The sequence below is a fragment of the Malurus melanocephalus genome, unplaced genomic scaffold (genome assembly GCF_030028575.1).
Source record: "Malurus melanocephalus ecotype Western Australia unplaced genomic scaffold, MMel_1.1 scaffold_221, whole genome shotgun sequence".
NCBI lineage: Eukaryota > Metazoa > Chordata > Aves > Passeriformes > Maluridae > Malurus > Malurus melanocephalus.
The window spans coordinates 1,000,837-1,023,815 of NW_026623453.1; the positions used below are offsets into that span (position 1 = coordinate 1,000,837).

Sequence of the window (22,979 nt, forward strand, 5' to 3'; positions counted from 1 at the left end):
AAGCAGCCAAGTGAATAAACTGTGCTGTACTGAAATTCCTAACACTAACTGCTTCCAATTTAGAGAAATGAGCTCCAGTTCCAAACCGTCGCTTTGAACGGGAAGAAATCCTCACAAATTGCAGAATAACCTTTTTTCTTAGGCAATCAACTAAACTGGGAGGAACAGCATCTCTTGGAGCCCAGAGGTCCATGGTTCATGATAACACTTAAAGAACAGCCCAGTGAAGGAAGAGCAAAGGCTCTCACGTTAAATCAGCCAATTCCTGCCTGGCCTATCCTAAGCTACAGCTGGGACCTGCTGGGGTGGAGCATAACAGGAGTACTGGAAGATTATTTTTGAAACCTTCACTTTCATCACCAAGCTTTTACATTTTCTTCAAGTCTCAGTGCCCCAGCACCACCTCTCTTGCCTTCCTACAGAGACAGCTGATGTCAGGTGTTCAACCACTCCAGCTGAAGGAACTCATGGAAGCTGTGCCATAACTGTGCATGTTCTCTCTTCCATTTGTACTGTAACAATTTTCCCCACATATTTCAGTCACAATCTACAATACAGTATTTTTATTTACCAAGTTGATGGAACTTGCACCACGATTCTTGATCCTTCTAAACTTATCTGAGGAGCATAGGCTTCTTTATTTTCAATCTGTGCTGTGTCCACAACCACCTAASAAATAAAATTAAAATGAAAGGGAAATTATTTTAAGAATTTATTATTTTATCACCCCTGTAGTTAAGCTCTAGTAGTCTCACCTCCAGCCATGCTACAAGTACAAAAAAAAACCCCAAATAAACACAAACCAACTCACAAAATCAATCTACATTTGCTTCTATTTTAATATATATGTTTAATATAAAATTAGTTTAGTACAGAAACCTGTATTTAAGGACTCAATTCTTCTCAGTTACATCCTGCAGTAATGTATCACTGCGTAGTTACCAGCAGCTTTACCTCCCTGCTGGAAGTTCTCAATGGCTCCACACAACAKCCCTGACATTTGAGAAGTTTAGCACAGTTACTACTTTAATAGCTCCCAAACACCTACTCAGCAAAATRTTTTAAACAATTTAAGTAAATGAATGGTATGATATCAACAAGTAATATTCAGCTGAATATTACCTTCAGAACTCCTAACATAAACCCCCCCACCCTTTTAAGGTTATAAAATTCCACACCAACATTTCTCTACTCTCCCCAATGAAACTGTATTAGTACTAATTCCTGATTGAATAAAGAAAAATGACTCTTCAGTTTGTTGAATTCTGAGCCATCTGTAAGATGTCATGAACACACATGGAAAAGAAGAGTCTTGAAAATCAACCCTGTGACATGACTCYTTCTTTTTAGGGAATGGAAAAGGAATGGATTCGCTTCAGCTTCATTTAACYTTTAATTTAGTGATAGTAAGTTCCATATGTGGTTCATGCTTTCTGTTGTTGTCCAGCCTGYGTGGGTTGGCCTTTTTGATCATTTCCATAATTTCCTATTTTGGTCATGCTGAAACAGCAGCTTTTTGGCAGCAGTCAGCAGTTCTTGCTTCAGTGACTAGCAGATTAGCTGTACCATTTATCCTTGAAATGGCAAAAGTCCCCTGGTACAAATAAGCCTCAAGGGACATTACTGACTTTGCTGCCATGATTTAACCTATGCTAGTCCTGTTTGTAAGTGGCTGTCTGTTACTGGGTATGAAAAAATGTGAAACATGAATAATGCTGACTTTCTCCTCTCTCACTTTTACAAAACCATCAAGTAACACCTGAATATGATTTCCCACCTTTCAATATTTTAGCATAAGACTTCCGTTTTCCTTCAGTTGACTCTAAGCATTTCCCAGGTTTATTTAATATTAAACACATCTAAACATGACAAAAGGCCACATTATTATCCACCCATGAAAATACCTCTCCTTTTGTAACAGGGCAACCCCAGCACTCTTTTCCTTGTGTTTGTACTTTTTAATTTTATGTAATTTGGTAATCTGCAATTCAGCCCTATTGCAGTTATGATAAGGAGAAATTAATTCAAGAGTAATTATTTTCAACTCCCAAGAAAAGCACAGWCTGCACCTCAGACCTGAAGTCAGAGCTAAAACTCTGATTTGTGCAGACCTGTGTTAACTTCTGATTGTGGTGCATGGTAGTGCTCACAGTCTGGGGTTTGTTGGGGTGTTCCCACCCTGGACACCTTCATTTCTTCCCTCTGAAAAAGGCTTTACATTTCTCAATATTTGTCAGAGTTAGGACATCTGGGATTTAAACATTACTAGGAGATTTAGTGCTCCTGCAATGCATGTTGGTTTTTGCTATGAAAAGATGTACTAGGATAAAAAAAAAAAAGGAGTTTTAGCTGTTAACCTCTCTGCATGAGGCCAATTGGAAGTTTTATTTCTGCTCATCCTCTGAATTCAGCTATTTTAATGTACATTATTTTTATTCAAACATGTAGATGTCTTCAGCTGACCCAAATCTGAAAATACAATTCTTMTATACATGCTACAGCAAAAACTGAAAATCCGCACTTCAAATTGTTTCTTATGTTAAAAAATTACAGCCCAAAATAATCAAGCAAACCAAGTCACATCTCATTGTGCTTTCCACAGTTAAGTCACTTCTTAAAAGRCACATGGCAAGATGGGTTAAAACCACTGAGACTGTCAAGTAATGTTATTTTTTCAAACTGGGCATTTAAGTGACAGATGCACACAAAATTCTGAAYGAGTGCAGACAGCTCAGTAACTAAAAGCAGTACCCTAAAACCTACGTAATATTGTGTCATGATTCATTTATCTGCCTTCTTCACAAAATAACCTTAAAATAAACACATCCTCCCTCCCCGCCTGGTGATGCTTAGAGAACAGCTTCCTGTACCTCAGCCATCCATTGTTCTTGTTTTACAGGTGCTTCCTCTCTCACTTCCACCCAAAGAACTCTTTAAAGATGCAAATAACAATTTCTCATCACTGTATGAAGCTACATATAAGCATAATTGGAAGTTGTAAAAAATTATGGCACATAATTTATAAAGAAAAACCTCAACCCTCACACCCCTCTGAACTGTAACAAAAGTGATTATGAATGAGAGAAGGTTTGCAGGTCTTCTGTCATGTGCACAGCTCATTRTGTGTCTTTCAAGAGTGAAACCTGCTCCTTTCAGAACCTGACGTTCACTCAAAAAATCTCTAGAGACATTCAGGATTCAACACAAGTAAAACTCCCCAGCTCAGCACTGTCATTTTGGGAGAACGTGTAAGTAAGTTTTATGCTGACACTCTCCAAAAGTGATGACAAACCTGAAGAATGTCAGTGCTTCAATTACCAGCAGGTCTAACTCGTTATGTCTAGACTGGGGTCACCAGATTTCCAGATTCCTGAGTCCAAATGTGCCTSGTGCCACTCCTGAAACCTCCTCAGGGCAGGAATTGGGTGTGTACAACACTGAAACCCCCTGGAAAGGAAATGGTGGAAGGTGCAGCATCCTCCCAGGCACTCCTGATCCAGACACTCGGGAGCCAAGCACTGCTCTGAATTACAGAACACTCCCATAGGGCTGCTGAGAAACTCTTTCTTTCTTGGCCTCATTTCCTGTGCCTTGCTGCTGACTCCCAGCAGCCCACCATGAACTGTGGCWGCTGAAGACACAATCCCATTTAACCATATCCTCTTTTCTAGTTCTCCTTGTATTTATTAATATTTAATACCTGTTTTCCTTCAAAACACCTAAGTAGAAATCTGATTAATCATACTATTCCACTGTTTCTCTGTCTCTGCAAAGACACCACCTTTTTGTGCCTTCCTGTAAAACTTTTTAGACAAAGCACTACCATCTCCTACCCTTAAATCCCTGCACATCAGTGAAGTAAGGACTGACAGCAGGTGCACTGCTCTTTAGGACAATGATGGTTCTGCACCTCTGATTTTAGGCTGTCTCTATATTAACAGTTATTTGAACTCCAGTATAATTTGAACCTCCTTCTATAACATTGTTTAATATTATGGGAATATCTAAGATCTGATATCTAGTATCAAAGGGATGCTAAAGTAGAAATACCTGGTAAATTCATAATTTTCAATTTATCATTCACCATTGCTGGAGAACCCATTAACAAAAGCACATCATTTAACTAGCTAAGATGGAAGGTCTAGGTCACTTTATTTGCTGTGCGATTTGTCTGAAAAGCAGGACACTTACAAAGTGTGCAGCTATTTGGGTCCTTTAATCAGAAATCAGTTTKGAAGCCCTCATGGTCTCCCATCACCTTGAACAAGGACTCAGCACTGAACCAGCAAGAAGCATTTAACTCCCTTCAGGTTGAAGACAATTAAAAGAATACCTGACAAAACTATTGTAGGTGTGTACCTTTATCCTTGCATTTCCTTCCTATGTTGAAGGTRTAGCCTTGTCCCTTACTCACAGTAGTCCAAAAAACCCTACATGTCATGTGCAAACACTTCACTAAGTGAAGAGAWTGTAGTAATTAGTCATGAGAGCACAAATGCATTTTCTTATCAGAGTATGTTCCAASCATCTATTTTTATCAGCTGCTTAGATACTGTTTTCTTACCCTCAAGAACACATATGTCTACAGCAAGGCATTTWATTGCTCTGTCCTCTGTTGGAGATGTCAGGTAGCATTACCTGGTGCAGAGACTTGCTGGTTTATACTGGGATGGAAACGCAGCTTTCATTCAAAGCAGAGAGGAAATGAAAAATTGACAGATATTTGAAACTAATTTGAGAGAGGGGTAGATGTGTGTTTGGGTCTGATTAATTGTTTTAACATAGTCATCTAGAAATTTGAAAATATTTCTATTCTCTGTGAATTAGAAGTTTCATTTCTTRTGTGCTCTCTCTTGTAATGGAGACCAGGAAGTGCCCAGTGCATTTTTCTGTTCTGCAGGAACACCACCTGAAGACTCCCATTCTACAAGGATACATTTTGCTCAGAAATCAAGTTAAATGCAGCACCAAAAATAGAGCAAAACAGACTGAGACACTGAAAATTAATTTCTAAACTCCAAAATAGCTAGTTTCTCTTCAGGGTGTTTACATAACCTTTGTTTTCCTAAGACTGTTGGCAGTCACCTACCAGTCCAGCCTGGCCAAACAAGAGCTGCACAGCAGTTTTGCAGGCTCCTCTCCACGTGGAAGGGCAGACCTGGTTCAGTACTTCAGTCACGGGAGAGTCGTCCCGGGGTGTGAGTCCATTATGGCATCCGGCTTCCTTGATCAACTGCAGCATTGTGTGCTGGAAAAATAATAAACACTCTGTCCTACCCAACACATGATTCACAAATGGTACCACCAATGCTTCCAGATGGATTTGTCATTGTTCTACATGCTTTTCAAACAGCTATAATGTCTGCAACCTCTCAACAGTCTTGTATAACTAGGAGAGTTCCACTGCAMAACAGAAATATGAAAGATTGTCTCTGCTGTTTGGAAGACAATACTGCTCCAAAATCATAAACCCATTTGGCTTATATTCTTGCAAACCATTTTAATCAAAACTACAAAAAGCACTGCAAAGACAACAGAAAAGCAGCATTTTGAGTCACTGATTATTTCAACTCTTTCAGAAGCAAGGAASTGGGCTTATCTAAAAACAAAGCGGAAGTGCTGATTAAAATTGCCCAATTTAATTGTGAATGGATATATTTTCCATTTGTTTATACTCAAAAYACAATTAACCTCTCCATAATTTGACATTCTTTTAAAAACATTGTTTCAAGTTTGTAAGATAGTATCAAAAGGAGCTCTGTTACAAAGTATTATTTCCAAGTACCTCCCTTAGCACCAGGCTGGGCTGACTTAGTTCAGCACCTGAGAAGATGAAGGCTCTGACATGCATCACCCGATGGGGAATCTGTGAAGGCTCATTATCCTCTGTTCTTGAAACCAAACCCATCTATTTTCAGTAAGTACACAGAAGCTACATTGCCTCCTAGATTTCTATGCCTACGCTTCTCTCAGACTGGACTGAAATTGCTCAGGTGGTCAAAATGTTATCAGAAACTGGTGTGGCCTTACAATGCTATCAACATYGTGTTTTCACAGGAAGCCAGGCTGAAAAAAAGCACCTCTAAACACAWGTTTGGTACTGAACTTCTATTACTGCTGTTGTCTCCATTTTAAGGAGTTGTACTCTTTCTCCCCCCACCTTTACCCCTGTGGTTAATTGAGGGTTATTACCGTTTTCAGCTTCAGGTTTTCTGCTGCAGACTCATTAAAGGAGATTCCTTTCAGGAAATGGGATCCGATCTGGACAGGGACAGTGGGCAGCTCACACTGAATGGGCTGAGGTGGAGTCTGTCTCCTTCCTGTTTGCTGGGCTTCAGCTTCACTGCAACAGCCCTGAAGTTCAGAAGAACACATCAATCAAAACAAAGACATTAGAAAATCCTAATATGAGTCCACGTTTTTGTATATTTTAAGTAGTCATTTTCAATGTGAGGWGGGATGAAAGGTTTAGCAGATCTTACCTGAAGACTTGCTTCAATAGCTTTTGGGTTCAAGTGGAAGCCAGCCTTCATTGCATATTCACAATGGCCCAAGCTCTCCAGAGCCACTTTGTAAGCCTGACATTAAACAAAAAGTTGAGATAGCACATCAGCAAGGAAGCAAACATGCAGTCACTGTGTCTGGGTACAGACACAGGTACACAGGATTGGTACAAGGATTTACCCTATTCAATTCTATGGCATATTCATCACACATTTATCACATAAGATTCCAAAGCTGTAATTCCCAAATACCTCYGAGCTGTCTGTGGTACACAATTCTGCGGGAGCACACTCCTTCCCTATTTCACTCCTTGACCTACTGACTGTACTACATGCACATGAAAGCAGCAGACTTGAAAAACCACCTGCAAAGCACTGTCAATTTTCATGTTTARCTCTTTGAGCTGATGTTCAGGGATGGCCACACTCTGTGAGCAGAAAAGTTGCTGAACTTCAATTCCTGCCAAACATCCATCACAGCCTCTTTCTCGCAGTCGAGACGTGGCCTGTAACRTAAAATAAAAACCCAGGGTGAGAAGGGTCAGCATTAAACCAGGTCAAGCTTAATTAAATTGCAAAAAAGAGCAAAAAAGCCCACAGACTCAAAAACTTTCTACAGGAGATGAGAAGAAGCACCTTGGGAAAAGAACCTCGAGGAGACTTTATTCAACTTGCTAAAATTCAGAGGAAGCAGAACGCTGACATAACCTGWACAGCACATGGGGGCTGGCCAGCACTTGGATTCAGCATTGTTTGCTGTCACTATTTCAACTCCCTCTCAGGACCAGGGATCCTCTTACAGACCACACCATGGCTGTGGTTACCTGAGGAGGGACTTGTAATTCCAACATAAACTTGCCCCAGAAACAGAAGTCATGTTAAATCATGTGTACCAACACTCTTGTGTTCATAGATGATCCATTTCCTAAATGGGTGATTACTGTGGTGCAATTTGRGAAGAGCCACACAATGCTAAGAACAAATCAGCACAGCAAGAAAATAGTTCTGTGTCATGGGACTTTGAAAAACAAGAAATAAGAAAAGCCAAATATCTACTCTTAGCTGTAAAATTCTACATCACTGAGCAGGGTAAAGCAAATAGATGTGYCTTATTTTCCAGTCTAGGAAGGAGYCTTCCTCTAAAGYAGGATGTCCAAATTGAAGAGTTCAATGGACAGACATGCACTCACCTCACAGACAGAATTACTGCATTTCCCACAGTAAATCTTAAAGAGCAAAACCAGTTTTGAGCTACTGACAAAGTATCACCTTAAACTTTACCGTGAAGCAGCAGCGTTTTCCTGCCAAAGATGCTGATTTTATAGGAAAACAAGGGATTGTCTTCCACTCCAAAGTAAAAACAGGAAAACATTTCAATATTTCAAATCTCCCTTCCATCAAAATGATTTGTATCTATCTAGTCTATCAACCATTATAAGTGAGAGATATTTTAATTATTTAAAAACCACAGATTTTTCTTATGCTATCCTAATACCCCACACAAATACTCCAAATAATTTATTTCAATCATAAAAATCAACAAGTTTCTTCTATTGTTACTCTGGAACTATGGAGAATCTGTATTTTTATCTTTCTCCTCCCCATGTATGTTTAATACAGGATTTGATTAGTATAGTATTTGTACTAAACTGTTTTGAAATACAGGTTTTATACTTCTGAAAAAAAGAAATAGCTGAAATGGGTTGTTAAGAAGCTAAAAAAGAAAGTGAAGATCCTGGATTCTGTGAAGCCAAGTTTAATTTTAACCACACCACACTTCAAACAAATTTGATAGCAATTTCAGGGCTATTTCTAATTCCTAGAAACTGTAACAGCTTTAAGAAACTAAACATATTACATATAAAATTAACTACTTTTATACCAAGGGAGACCTGTTACAATTATCTGTAATATACCTAAAGCACTCCCAAATCCCTATTTTACCCAGTGAAATAAATTTATGCCACAGTAAAAATCACAGCTAATCCCTCTGCATTCATATAACTTGTTTGCTTTCCTATACCTTGCAGATGTTAGTGATAAATGGAGACCTTGACAAGGTTTCCAGTCAGGATGACTAACAAGCCATGTGGGACAAATGAGACTGCAAAAGCACATGCTCCAGGTCCTCTAAATTTAGGGAAAACACATACTCTGTGTCTGAATGCATTCTGATCTATCAGTCTGCAGACTTCAACAGTGCAAGGGAAAKCAGAAAACCTCATAAAACTGAATGTCTTTGTAAAGTGCTGGTTTTGGCTGGCAGAGTAAGGATGCCACAGATGGCAGATATTTGCAAAAGTACAAGTCCAGAGAGTGGCACATTTAAGTAACATGGGTCACATTCCAACAATGGATGGATCAAAGCAACATCAGGCTTAACAGCATGAAGACAAAAGTGTTAAAAATTACCAAAAAGATTTTAAAGTATAAAATAGAATTTGTGCTCAAAATTTGAGAGAAATAGACATTATCCAGATTATTCTTCATCAAGATTTTGTTGTTTWCACAAAGACTTGTGCTTTTTATTTTTACTTCCCTCTGTCTGCCCCATTTGAAYATTGTTAGTTCATCACAAATAACAAAAATCTGTTCAAACTGTTTATGTGCTCCTTATGCACAGCCCTATCCCAAAGAAAACTACACTGGGCAAATATAGTGCCATCATCACATGAGTAAAATCAGTTTCAGTGTCTGAAACCAACTGTGCCATGCTCCCCCTTTCAAATGCAGCATGTCCTTAAAAGAAAATATTTTCTTCCTCTGTTAGGACACCCAGGCTGACTTCAACTTTCACTAAATTTATTCTGTTTACAGCAAGACCTTCATACCTCTGCTGCTCCTCTCCATGATCTTATTGCATCTTCCAGCTCATTTGTGGGGCTTATATTTGAGGCTCCAGTCCCACTAATGTTCTTCCTCTCCTGAGCTACAGCTTCAGCAAAGCAGGAGTGTGCCACTGGCTGGACTTTCTGCAAAGCTTGTGACAGGAATTGGAAGTGGACCTGCATCACTGTCAAGAAACATCGCCCAAGTACCTGTGGGAGAAAAACAAACCAGTTTCAAGCACGTGGAAGAGCTGGTGGAAGCTTCCCTTCTTCCTTTTTGTTTGGGGTAAGCAACAATGTTAAACTCTGATTTTTTTTTAAWTWAAATGATACATTTGATTCTAAGTAACACACGATTTTCAACCATTTACTTAAAATAAGAGTAAGTGCGCATTAGCTCCCATGAGTGAAGGGGACACCAGATTAACAATGAGTAAATTTTAGTTCTGTACTCAAATTCTAGCTACTTGAAGAATTAAAAGCTTGCTTAGTTACTTGGCAACATCAAGCACATGAAACAATGAAAAAATGGGAGTAACATATTATCACCAGGACCAAGTCAACAGCAAAACCCAGCTGCACACAGACCTGCAGAATTTCTGATAAAAACCCAAACCAGTGACAACACAGTATGACTCTTTTTAAAACATTAACACAAAATCCAAGGAGTTTGCCCAGCAGTTTCTCCTGCAGGCAGAGTGGTAATGCACAGGCAATGGGCATCAACAGCCTTCTGCTCCATAAGCCCAGGCACAGCACCCAAAGCTGAGCCCTGGCACTGTCACTGAAGTGCAGTTTGGAATATTGCACTGACCCTGCTCCTGCCAGGCTCTCAGAAAGGCCAAGGCAGGATAGGGAAGCCAAGGGCTGAGGGCAGCTCCAGCCTCAGCCAGGAGTGGGGTCCCAGCTCTGCACCCGTGAGAACTGCGCCCAAAATCACCCAGAACCTCAGGCACCAGAGCAGAACAAAGCTGGAGGGTCACAGGGCTGTACATTGTACACCCTGGCCACCCCACTGCCTCCAGGGCCACACTCCCTCAGCAGGAACCAGCTGACAACAAGTGTAACCAGAGAGCAGCAGAGAAGGAAGGATTTTCCAAATCACTGTAGAAGGTATTTAAAAGCTATKCAAAGTGTTTATTTTATGCAGTTTGTCACACAAAGCGCTTTAAAATGTGTATTTGGTTTTGATTTATTAAAAAAGATTCAACTTGAATTCCATTTTAGGAATAATTTGTAAAATATACAGATAATACACAAAGCCATCATGCCTTGGAGCCACTAAATCATCTGGCATATTTTCAGCTACATTCTTCTGGAATAAAACTATTCAGACACAATGTATCTTTCTGGGAAGACTCTCCAATCACATGAACAGTTGTATGCATTTACTATCTACTTCAGAAGAACCAGTAGTGGCAGYGCTTTTTTCCTCTGCACCCAGACTCCTTTTGACATTCCATTCTGGTTCAATCACTTCCCTTCTTTGTATAAGRCATAAAATTAAACATTTTTGGTACTTTGACTGACCTCTGAAAGTGGAGCTTGCCTTATTAAAAAAAGCAGTCAGCTAATGACAAAATGAAGAAAACTCCAACTTTCCTGGGTACAAGATTAGAAAGATTTATAAGAAAACTGCAGGAAGAGGCAACTGGAAATCTGAATTATTTCAGTGCAGRAAGAATGCAGGTCTCAGGGGAAGATGAAACTAGTACTCATTAGGAATTTCAAGCTGATTAAATTTCAAAGATTATTTAAGGTACAGAGGTTGAAGTTTCTCCAGCCTGGGAATAATGCTCAAAATAAACAAATTATTTAGGTTTTAAGTGGCAGCACATAACATTCCTACCGTGATTTACAATGTTCAACAGTGAAGATAAATAGTAACATCTGCTTTACTGAACTTCTATTTTGTTTGAAAAAAAATCCATTTCAGCCTTYCTTCAAAATGGGTAAGGATGGTTTTAACCGCTTCAGTATCAAARTGGAGGATGATTTTTGCACTGTTAAGCACTCCCTTTGGATTGATAGCAGATGCCAAACTCACTGTGCCTTGAAGCTCATTTGGTCAGATTTTCTGCCCAAGAGACCAGATTTTATCTATGGGGAAGATGCAGGGTTGGGCACTGACCCCCTGTGCAGAGCAATGCAGGCAATCTCTGCKGCACATCCCTGCACCAGTGACAGCATATGCATGCAGTTTCTCACAGTTAGAGACACCACCATCTCCTTCTCAAGTTTATTTTCCCTACTTTCCCATGCAGAATTGTGTGACTCTCCTCCTTTAGACCAGAATAAACAYAAACACTACAGACKAAGCYGGAATCAAAACTGAACTGGAATCATCTCAGGGATCAACCAGTGAGATTTCCYTGGGAGTGGTGATGTTTTCYTAAATAATTTYTTAGATTMATTTATATTGCATTAACAGTRAGRTCTTCAGCTTCCAAACTTCTTGTCCCACAAAACMCAGCCCTGGCRCGTTGAMTTCCCTGACCYGTATCCCAGGTGTGACAGCTGTTGGTSTTAGCAGAGCCCTCTCTAAAGGAATCTCTCCTTTCCTGCTGAGGCACTTGGAAGCAATGGGACTTTTGGCTCCCTACCAACAGGAGCACCAGGTGAGATGCAGTGTTAGGTTACTCTGTCCCACTTTATCTGCCTAATGGGGGCACAAAATCAATGTTGGAATATTGGACAAAGTGTACACAAAACTGCCAGCTTTCATTGCTAAACAGTGATGCCATGCAAATTCCCTGGCAAGCAAATCTTGTACAACAGATTCTTTAAAACAGAACACCACCAATAATAAAGTTAGCAACAAGTGTCAGTCTTCCACATTCGATCTAAACACTGTTTTGCACTTCTCCAAGTACCATTTTATGTAGCAGAACGTTTTTTTCTTTTTTTTTCTGCTATCTCCTTAAACAAGCAGAATGCTCAAAAACCCAAACACCACAATAGAATTATTCCCTTAACAGAGTCTTCAGTGGCACAGCCTGGCTGCCACTGAACTGGTGAGCCCCATTATGAGCTAACAGCCTTCCTGTACATTACTAGAAGTGGGCAGAATATTATTATTCATTTTTTTTACTATGCAGCAATGCCCCTGCAGCTCCAAAGAGTGATCCCATGAGCAGAACAGCTCCAAGGGAAGACTCAATCCATGGGAAGGAATCATCTGCAGGCTGAACTAGATTCCAGCAGAAGCTGCACCTTTACCCTATCAGGAGACTTGGGCAACCCAACAGATTCATTTCTTCTAACAGTGACCCTAAAAGCCACTTGTGATAAACTGATATTGACAGCTACGGAAGTGGTCACTATCATTTAGCAAGAAAGCTGAAGTGTGGTCACTATCATTTAGCAAGAAAGCATTTGAAAAAAAAAAATACCAGCAATTAAAATTTAAGACAAAAAAAAATTTTGCTAACAGTTCCTCAGCTCAGAATAGTCCAGAGCCAAATCCTGCAAATCCTAAGAAAGAAAAATTTTAAAAATAGTTAAATTGGGCTTTACAATATTTGCTGAGGAAAGTCTACATTTAATATTTACTCAGACATTTTTGTCTCACAAGCTTCTTGTTCAAAAATCTTGGGCTATTTTATACACATAAAAGGCAACATTATCTCCATTTAATACAAAACAGAGTACCCAAGAATATACCTGGTGCCATTTGTGCTTACCTTTTGGTCAGGAAGGCAACATGTATTTTCATTACTGCCACTTTTAAGACAATATACAAAGCCTGTGTAACTAACAGTCRTTCTTTATATTTTGCAGCACTAAAGCTTCTGCAAAGCTTCACAAGAGATGGGGAAATACACTTAGTTTTACCAGTTTCACTCCTCCCCACGAACTTCCTTTAATGCTTTTATTAACAGAAGAACAGTTACTGCATCCCCCAGCTGACAAACAGATAGGGAAAACATACTCTCMTTTACCCTGATTTCCAAGCTGTTCCTTACCCATACAGGCACAAAACACCCGAGAATTCAAAGGTGTTTGAAAGGGGAGACTAAAAAGAAGAAAATAAAAACCAGCATTTGCATTTCTGAAAGTAAGAAACCTTGGGAAACTCCATCTGTCACAACACTTTGATCAAGAGAAGTCACCTTCTTACACAGCCTGGCAAACAGCTCTGAACTAGCAAGCTTTGTTCTAAGTAACAATAAATAAATTAAAAACCTCACCTCATGGTGCTATAGTCCAGGTTGTGCAACATTTTGCAGTCCAAATTCAAGGCAGGTATGTTCATCAAAACTTAAGTTCCTTTGAAATTGCCTTCCCTGGGAGGCAGAACCCRTTACAGTAGATAAAGGAATGTGGCACCTCAGAAAAGCCACAGCTCACTGCTCGATTCCTGAAGCCAAACCTGCTCTGCTTGGACTTCTCATTCCTCCCAAAACATACAGCCTGTGTTAAGCAAGGTTTAGGAAAATTGCATTTTCCTTAGCTGGGCTCAAGYACAGAAAATGTCTCATTCTCACATCCTTTTCATGAATTTGGGGTTCTGTCCCATTGCACCCTGAATTACAACTCACCTCCCACTGCTTCTGTAACATCAGCCTCCATCCCTCAAATAAGAGACTATGGAGAGCCATTCTTAGGGCACTGCTGAGCTGCCACTCAGGTGTTTGACCATCTCAATTCCTTCTCAGAGAGCTGTAAGTTCTTTCAGTCACCTACTAGAAAAGCTGACAAAGCAACGTCAGATTCACCTGTATTCCCCTCCTGGTATTTTCCAAGGGAACAATTATGCTGCCTCACACTCTTCCCCCGTCACTTCCCTGCTCAGTTAACTCTGATGAAGTCAGGCAAGCCTTCTATATTTTCTGCTTACATTGTGAGTTTTTAAAACCTGCTGGCAGTTTTACAAAATGTTAACTTCTCTATCCACCAGGGGGGAGAAAAGCAAACTACACTTTTTTAATTAAAATTCCAGCATCAACAGCTCAGTCTTCAAATCCCAGAAAAGCACAATGGGAGAGGATCTCACCAGGTCACCCTTCCATCCCTAGCAAGGAGTATTCCACTGGGTCATTTTTGCCAGGTGCAGGTTTTACCTGTTCTGTAAGCTCTGCTCCCTACCCTTTGCAGCAATCCACAYCAGGCTTCCACTAACATTACAAAGCATCTAATGTGAATCTTTCATTCTGRAAAGTTCCTTAAGTTCCTTGCTCTACCTTACACGGACATGAAGAACAGACAATGACATGTTCTGGCAGCTTCTCACATACCTGAGCAATTCTGATTTTCCTTTTTAGCCTCCTCTTCTGTAGAGTCCATCTCTTCAGTTTAGCCTCTGATGTCCAGTTTCCCAGATGTCTGACTACTCTTGCTACTTTCCCTCTGCTGCCTCTCCAGTTGCTCCCTGTTTCTCAAACAGCACCAGCAGTGCTGGGCACGTGCACTGYTGTGTTAAGGCCATAACAACTGGTGAAGAGAGTTCACTGCTCAGTTCACATACTTGTGTGTTCATGTTAGGGTTGCATTAAACACATGGTAAATGCCTCTTTGCACAACAGCAACAGTATTGATTTATTATTTGTAACTGCACAACACTGACTCTTACCCAACACACGACTCCCRTAAGTCCTGGGACTGTTCTCCAGAACTGCTGCCCAGTGGAATCCACTCCTGACTGAAAAAGACTATTTAAATATTGCAACATTCAGCTTTTCCCTCTGTATTCCACCCCAACTGGAAAACTCATTTGCTCAGGATTATTTTTAATTCAGCAGGATTCCCAGCATACGCATACCCTGTGCTTTTAAGTCACCTACAGACTTAAATATACTCCTGTACTGGCCCCTGCCAAGGTCCATTGCCACAGTGAGCAGCTGGTGCTCCCACTCTTGTGCCTGTATCATTCACTCATCTACCCCACACTCCTGACTGACCCACAGAACAACCACACGAGTCGCTGTCAAATCCTTACATTTTGCCACTGCTTAAGCCAAAGCAGAGCACAAAACTTGCCTCATACAAAAGTTATGACTTTTCAGAACCATGTGCAAGATGCAGTTTTAATTAAGGAAAGATAGAAGAAAAGTAAGATGAGAAGTGGTYGGACTGTGCAGGCAGGAAAGCACAGACCCAGCTGTTCTAGTGGCATTCTCCACACYCTTGTTCCCACCACAGAGCTGCCAGGTGCCAGGAGCTGCCTGGAGCCCAGAACAAGGGTTAGGCCTGCCCAGRTAGAGCAAGTTTCTGTGTCCTTGTTTTAGGCTGGCAGGATGTGCACCCAGCCAATGCAAACACTGCTTTGCTTCTGCTCCTCTCTCCCCACTGAGCAAATCCTCCCTGAACAGCATAGAGAGAACCAGCACCTACCAGCACCTGCCCAGGGCACAAAAGCAGTTCTACACATGGMTCCAACACTTGGAAACACAGAGTTTCCAAGTCCACAAAAACCCCCTGAAGACACCTAGTGCTTCATATGTTTCCGTTTCTTTAATTCAGTAAGTCTATTATGAAGATCAATTAATTACATAATCTCACTTTTTTATTTCTATATTGTTATAGCTTTAGCTAAAGAGTGATGTTATTGGATTGTCTTCTAAAATACCAGTCTACAGAAGACATTTATAACAAATACAAAGCCCATCTTACTTCATTCTATACCAAGCATGCAACACTGAAAACTGTAGCACCCAACTGCAGAGGGTGACTGACAAATTGTATCCTCCTTAACAACTCCATCTGGAAGTGGTGCAGTTAGAGAAAGCAGATAATGCCTGACAGGCACATTCACTTTTACAAAGTTACCTAAAATCTAAATCAAAACCAAGAGAACTTAAAAGTAAGTCTTCCACTCARGGTGCAGTGCTGAAGGAATAACTTTGCAAAGACTGCTAAAAAGTAAACAAATATGTCAAAACACTAAGAACTGCTTAAAACTCCATGGATTTATCTGTAACTGTCACTAAGACTGCTGCTACATAACACATTTAGAGGAGAAATACCAGACCTTCCCAGCCAGGCATGACAGGGAGTTGGGGATCCTCTCTGAATCCTGATTCATGGGCACTTGCTGCCAGCATACGAACTTCATAGCAAAGTCATGACAAATATTTACAGCACTAATCCCTCACAGTGTRGTATTTTCCTCTTACACAGAACAGCTCAAAAGGACAAAAATGTTCTAAAGAGTGATCAAATATTATTAGTCAACTAATATACACTTTTACTCAAACACATGACAATATGCTACTCCTACGTGCTCAGGTTTCCCCTTGGAACAGATAATACCAAGGAACGTGTAGGCTGATTTAGAATATGATGCCTTAACATTGTTAGAAACATTAGCMAAGATAAAACAGAAGGTGTTTTAAAACTTTTGTCTAGTTTGTTCTTCTAAAGAATACCTACTAAATACATAATTTAACACAGAGATAAGAGGTCAGATCCTGCCAATAACATGGTACTTTCTTAGTACACAAGAAATGCACAATTTCCTTTTTCGCTAGCATTGGCAACAAATACATAGCAAGGGGGAGAAAACTTTTGGTGGTGTAGAAGGGATTTGGAACAAAAATCCAGTTAAGAAGGAATGACACAAATTCACATGCTAATCAGTATCCTCCAAGGTAACTTACCTCAATGTCTTGTAGGCTGAACTCCTTTTGATCTTTGAAGTTTGCAGCTCCCGCACTCAGTTCCATCAGCATTTTTGCTATTTCTGGTTTTATTGCTGCTGTGAGTCGACTCGCCGCTTCCATGACATGTTCCTGCACGTCTTTCAGTTGCATAGCTGCCTTAGAGTAGTGCGAGTTCCTAAATACACTGCTGAAAAGGTCTGTAAGGAAAGTGCTTGTACGGCAAAACACGTTGAGTGCATCCAGGTATTTGGAGATTCCCTGCTGGATGTCTGCGATTGGAGTCGTGTGGGAGGCGGGGTGGGAGCAGCCGCCCGCAGCAGCCGGGGACACCAGGGGGGTGCTGGGGGTGGCCAGCGGGGCGCTCAGGGTCCTGCCCAGCTCGGGCATTTGATACTGCTGGTGTTGCTGCACTTTCTGCTTGGACCCGCCAAGCAAAAAGCGCCGCTTATAGTCCATTTTGCTTTCTTGTGCACTGCAGCAATACATAAGTGAGTGCTTGTCCAGAGAGTTCTTGAATTAACAATCACTTGTCAAATTCCTTCCTCGAGTATCTATGTACAGTAATAGCACGGAACTGTGTACATAGGTTTCACAAAAGGCATTTCAGAAAGGCAAGCATCTGTATAATCTGTATCAGCAGTGGGAAAGGCAGCAGATTTGCTGACTCTGTGTTTTCAGTGTTCAGTGCAGCCCTGCTGCAGTTATAAACTGTACTCAAAAAGCAAGCCCAAGTATTGTAATAATGCTCTGTCTCTTGTTTGGTATCCCCTCTGCACACAGAAAGACCAACTGCAGCAGAGAAATGATCGCCTATGAGTTCTTCATGAGCATAACATTGTCACTTGCTGTTACATCTACAAAAGTTAAGTTTGTCAATGCAAATAATAGTTTTAGAAGCAATACCTTAATACAATTTTCTCATTAGTAGTATCAGGAAAAGTGGAGCAAACCACYGATCAACAGCGATTATAAAAGCAGTGCAGAGGCTCCTTCCTTGAAAAAGAAAATCTGTATGTCAGCAGATCAAATATCTTCAAATGCCTTGACAGATCCAGTCTGCCAACTCAGTTTACTTGCAGTGTCTCTTCTTAATATTGGAGGGGGAAAATAATCTGGACTGTTTACAGAGGACTTTGCAAGTATAAGCWATTAAAAATTAGAGTGTTTGTTATTGCAAGCCTTCTTCCCCTTTCCCKGTTTGTTGAGGTAGTTGTTTCCGTTGTAACATTAAGAAGTGGTGCTTTCAGACTGCTTTGCCCTCAATTGTAGACTCAGAAGAAAAATGCACAAATGTATTTGTAAGGCCTCTAGGTCATTTCCTGTAAAGGGGAAAAAAAATTTAAATGTTAGAGAACAATGAGAAGGTTTAAGAATTTGACTCCTGCAGTGTCCTGGTTCACATTTCTGGGCACACACTGTCAACACCACCCGAGATCCAAAGGGAGGGAGAGCCRCACTGACAGTTCAAAAGGCTATCACAAGTTGGTGTCACCTGTTACTAAACTCAACACTGTTCAATATTTTCTTGTTAATTCTTTCATTCTAGGCTGTCAAACTTAAGACTCTATTTAATCCCCAGTGCAAGTCTTGCACAGTCAAAACCAGTGAAAGGTTATTATTGCACAGCTCAAGGGGAGTTAGTCACATTTTCTAACCTCATCCTTTAAAAATAATTAAAGAATGAAATAAATTAGAACTTTTTCATGCACTGTAATTTATTGCAGAACTCTTCATTTAATAGTTTTCTAAGTGAACAGATACAGGTCTTATACAGGTCTTCAGGTCTTTTTTTTTTTTTTTTGTAAAATAACATACAAATCTGCTTAATCCTACCTGAGTTTAGCCGAGAAATAAAACATGCATTTCAGTGTGATGGGTGGTATCTCTCACACGCAAGGTGGTATATGAGGCACAACTGCCTGAGAGATTGCTCTAAATAACACTCTCAGCAGACATCAAAGTAGGGCAGAAATACAACTTCTASTACTGCCTGCTCCTACTGGCAAACCCTGGGGCTGCTGGAGAGCCAAGAGCTCCTTGAAGGCATCTGCAGGAAGGTGAACGGAGCCTGAACATTGGGAAAGACCAAGATGGAGCACAAGGTGTTCAACACAAGACACTGATCAACAATGTCAGGACAATATCAGAAGGATACAATTCCTTCCACCAGTTTGTCCAGTCCTAGCTCAAGTCACACACTTCAGGCCACGCTCTTCTTCTCCTACACCCCCCTTCCCCATCTTGATTCTATCAAACAAGGACATCTTGTTCCTTACTACAGCAATTGAAATGAACAAGGATAATATAAAACAGTAATCATTTTTTTTTCCCTGGGTACTCAAAAGAATAATCCAGGAACCCTTTCATTTAACAACAAAACATTCCTTTAGCTATTGTATTTGAGAAATGAAATCTGAAGTAATATTGTCAAAATAGTTGGAGAACAAAGGTTTTACTTTCAGACAAAATTTCTCATTTCCACCTGTCTGAACACACAAAATATTCATTTGCTCCCATTTTGGCACAAATGTAGGATACAAGTATCCCACAGATAAAGAAGCAGGCAAGAAACAGCAGGAGAAACCAACACCCAGAGCTAAATAGTAAAACAACAGGACACAAGTTTTTCAAGAAGTCGTTGATGCAGACGGTTCTGCTTCCAAGATCTAGAGCAAATATTCTCTTGTATTCCCACTTTTTAAAACTTAAAACTCAGAAGAAACTCCCTTATGCATTTCAGCATCTGTAAAGTACTCCAAGCTGACAATTTACCTCCCTAACTGCTTTATACGTCTCTCAACAGTCACACTGAATGTGTCAAAATACAATAAACTCAATAAAACCATAATTTCTAAGGAAGTCTGTATATCATAAGCATAGCTGAAAATAATTTTCTCCTTACTTTACAAGCTATGGTGCCTTACAGTAGGAGAGCATGATTAAAGTGGTTTCCTTGATTGCATATATATGCAGATGGAACAAAAGAGCTGGTTAATTTAATTGCAACATATAAGTAAATTAATGCTTGTTTTTCTTAAGTAGATGTGAAATTTCACATGCTAAGAGGAACTTAAGAAATGATCATAAAAGAAAAAATCAAGAAGGAGGGGGTTTCAAGCTCGAGGGCACTGCATTCGATGAGACTATCTGAGATGCAACTCAGCTTGGTGGTTGTGTTTACACATGGAGCCTTTCCGATCAAACACACCAAACTCATCATTTGAATGGTCAATATTTAGCCAACACAGAAACCTGCTGCATCCTGAAATGCAATGAATAGGAAAAAAAGGTGGTTTCATATTTTCTACAGTTATAAATAGACATGACACATCATTGTGTTTTACTTATAGACAATTCTGTAGTCAAGCTTGCAGATACTTACTCAATTCTTCAGCTTCAAAATTCCCTTGTAATAAAATCGACACAGAAGCTTAAAGAGGACAGCTTGTATCTTCAGCAGACATTTATTCACAGAGAGGAAAGCTGCACGCCTCAACACCAGATATGTGTCTGTATGCTATGTCTGAAACTCTATAATGAGCTCTCTGACATGCCATATGCAAAATAAACATTTCTCCTTTTGAATCTTTTCCTGAAAAAGTGAAGTGCAGAATGTTCCCACACTCTCCCTTCCCTTTCCCAATGCTTCAGCTCCCCACTGCTTTCGGTGCATGAATGAAAAGTGAGGGCTCCACACTGAACTGGATGGACTTTAGGTCAATCTAACTCTTGCCACATTGGGGAAAAAAAATAATTGTTTTTCCCTCTAGTGATACAAGAACAGCATGTTATCAGCCCAAAATATAAACCGTAAGTTTGGAATTCATTTTGTAGAAAACAGAAATACTCGCAGAAGCCAAGTGAAGAAATCATCAAAGAAGTTACCATACCACAAAGAAACATATTTTAGTTCTTCCTTAATGTAATCAAACCAAAACAGTGCTCTTCGGGTGCTATTAAACACTGTAATAGAACTAATATATAGTATAAACCAGCTCCACATTGAACACCACCCTATACAAAGCAGCAAAACGCTACTGGGGGTGCTCAGGACACTTTATACTCTCAATTTAAGGAATTAATGCTGAAGCCAAGGAACAGCAACTAGTTTGKACTATGTGAACTTCCAGAGAATCAGACAGCTGCACAAACTGCTCTAAAAATGGCCATGTTTGCAGAGAGGACACAGAAGTTGCAGGAAAATGAGTACGAATGCAAATTGAGTTCACTATATTTTTTTAAATGTAGCGTCCAAGAATTTTTGCTTAGATGCTTCCCAGAAAAATKCTTTTTCCCAACTTCACCAGTTGCAAGAGATACAAATTAACAGCGAAGACTTTCAGCGAAATGGAATTTGGTACCCTCCAGTTTGTTTTGGACAAGAGTGACGGGTCTAATCCCCCTTCAATCCTGTTTGGAATTACCCTGCTAGAAAAGAAGGCAACTTTTCCCCTGAACCAACACAGGAAACTGAGCAGAGGAAGCAGAGGAACCTTTAAAAAAGGTTCTGACCTCAACTTTAAAAACTGGTAAAAGTCTGTCTTGCAAAGGTGTGCCTTATGGATTCTGTTGACCTTCCAGCGAATATGCAATATAACACAAAAGAGTAAGACAGTCAATATACCTAACTTTTTTGAATGGTACACTTCATGCTATTTCATGTTGGTTTTAACTTTATGGGATACAAATTCCAAATCTCAGGAATAACTTAACACTGCACCCACCATTCATGTAGAACAAAGTAAATTAAACTAATGTTCAAAAAAAAGTTAACTCCAAAAGACACAAGTCAGAGCAGCCAGATTGCTTACTCGGGAAAAGCCTGAACAAACAAACCCATTGCGAGGCCAAAAGGCCAGGAAGCTGCTAGAGCCAAGAGCCTCCCGTCGAAAAACACTGATTGCTTCTGGCATTTAGTGATACAAATCTTGTGCAAATCCAAAAGTTACTCCAGGAGGAAAGGTGTCATTCCACCTTCACAGTTTCCTGTCACTAACGTGTACATCCCATCCACCACCTGGCCAGACCACCAGAAGTCCAAATGGGAACACCTTAAAAGCAAAGGTATTCTAAATGGTCCTCAACACCTGCACAGCAAACTGGGAGCAGAAGGGCAAGGGAGGCCATTTCCTGAGGATTGGTCAGTGTCCCACCACATCTGGCTCTGGGCTAAAAGAGGGACAAAGCAACAATTTTTGTGTTGGCATCCAGCTCCAAACCCCCCAGCAAGGAAGCCATGGCTGGGAAGGAAGCGCAGCACAGAGCTGGAGTGTGCAGAGCATCCCAGGGCAGCTCACCGGGAGCAGCGGCACACGGCAGGGATGGACGGACAGCCACGGGGCAGAGGGCAGCAGAGCCCCGACTGTGCAAATCTCAGAGCAGTGTGGCTTGGCAACACGGGCATCAGTGACCCAGGAGAAATGGGAAGGAGCCCAGGAGTTGCTCAGGTGAGCACACCCAGCCCGCATCCCCAGGGAACAGCCAGGGCTGTCCCAGGAGCACCACATCCCTTCCTGCTCTTCCTCTCACACAGCTCACTAAGTGCAGGTAACAACACCAGTGGACTAAAACAGGTGGTGGAAACTCTGCCAAATAAACTTTTCAGAATTCTCACAAATGAACAGGTTAAGAAAAACAGTCACGTATCRCCAACTACTTTTGGGGAGGGATTTTAAAATAGGCATCATATTTTTAACAGGGAGTTGATTCATTTTACACTATCCCAAACTGAAGATGGATTACATCTACAAAACATATCCATTAAAAATACTAGAAATTGGAATCCACAGACCAGGGATTTAATATAAAGAATAGTTGTAATTTCAGCAACAAATCTCAATCTGACAAATTCAATTCTGACTTTGACTACAACTTCTCCACTATTCTCAATCAATACACCACATCTGTTAATATTAAAATGACAATAGGAATGGTACCTGTCTAATATATTCAATCCACCCATGAAGAGAAAATGTATAAGACGAAATGTGTGCAGGTTTTTAAAATTTCTTTTCATTTTCAAACACTCTTTCGAACATAAAACTTTT

The 22,979-nt window shown here is 40.4% G+C and overlaps 1 protein-coding gene across 2 annotated transcripts in view; it reads right to left on the reverse strand.

The window, feature by feature from the left end:
• The window catches only part of GARRE1 (granule associated Rac and RHOG effector 1), a 61,123-nt gene that overhangs the window by 14,895 nt on the left and 23,249 nt on the right, over nucleotides 1-22,979 (reverse strand). For both annotated transcript variants that reach the window (XM_057374278.1, XM_057374279.1), the window contains exons 2-8: nucleotides 16,930-18,251; nucleotides 9,335-9,541; nucleotides 6,869-7,009; nucleotides 6,483-6,578; nucleotides 6,193-6,354; nucleotides 5,090-5,248; nucleotides 572-669 (exon numbers count right to left, since the gene is read on the reverse strand). In XM_057374278.1, the coding sequence (XP_057230261.1) occupies nucleotides 572-669; nucleotides 5,090-5,248; nucleotides 6,193-6,354; nucleotides 6,483-6,578; nucleotides 6,869-7,009; nucleotides 9,335-9,541; nucleotides 16,930-17,418 (1,352 nt within the window). In that variant the 5' untranslated portion in view covers nucleotides 17,419-18,251. The remainder of the gene's footprint in view (nucleotides 1-571; nucleotides 670-5,089; nucleotides 5,249-6,192; nucleotides 6,355-6,482; nucleotides 6,579-6,868; nucleotides 7,010-9,334; nucleotides 9,542-16,929; nucleotides 18,252-22,979) is intronic.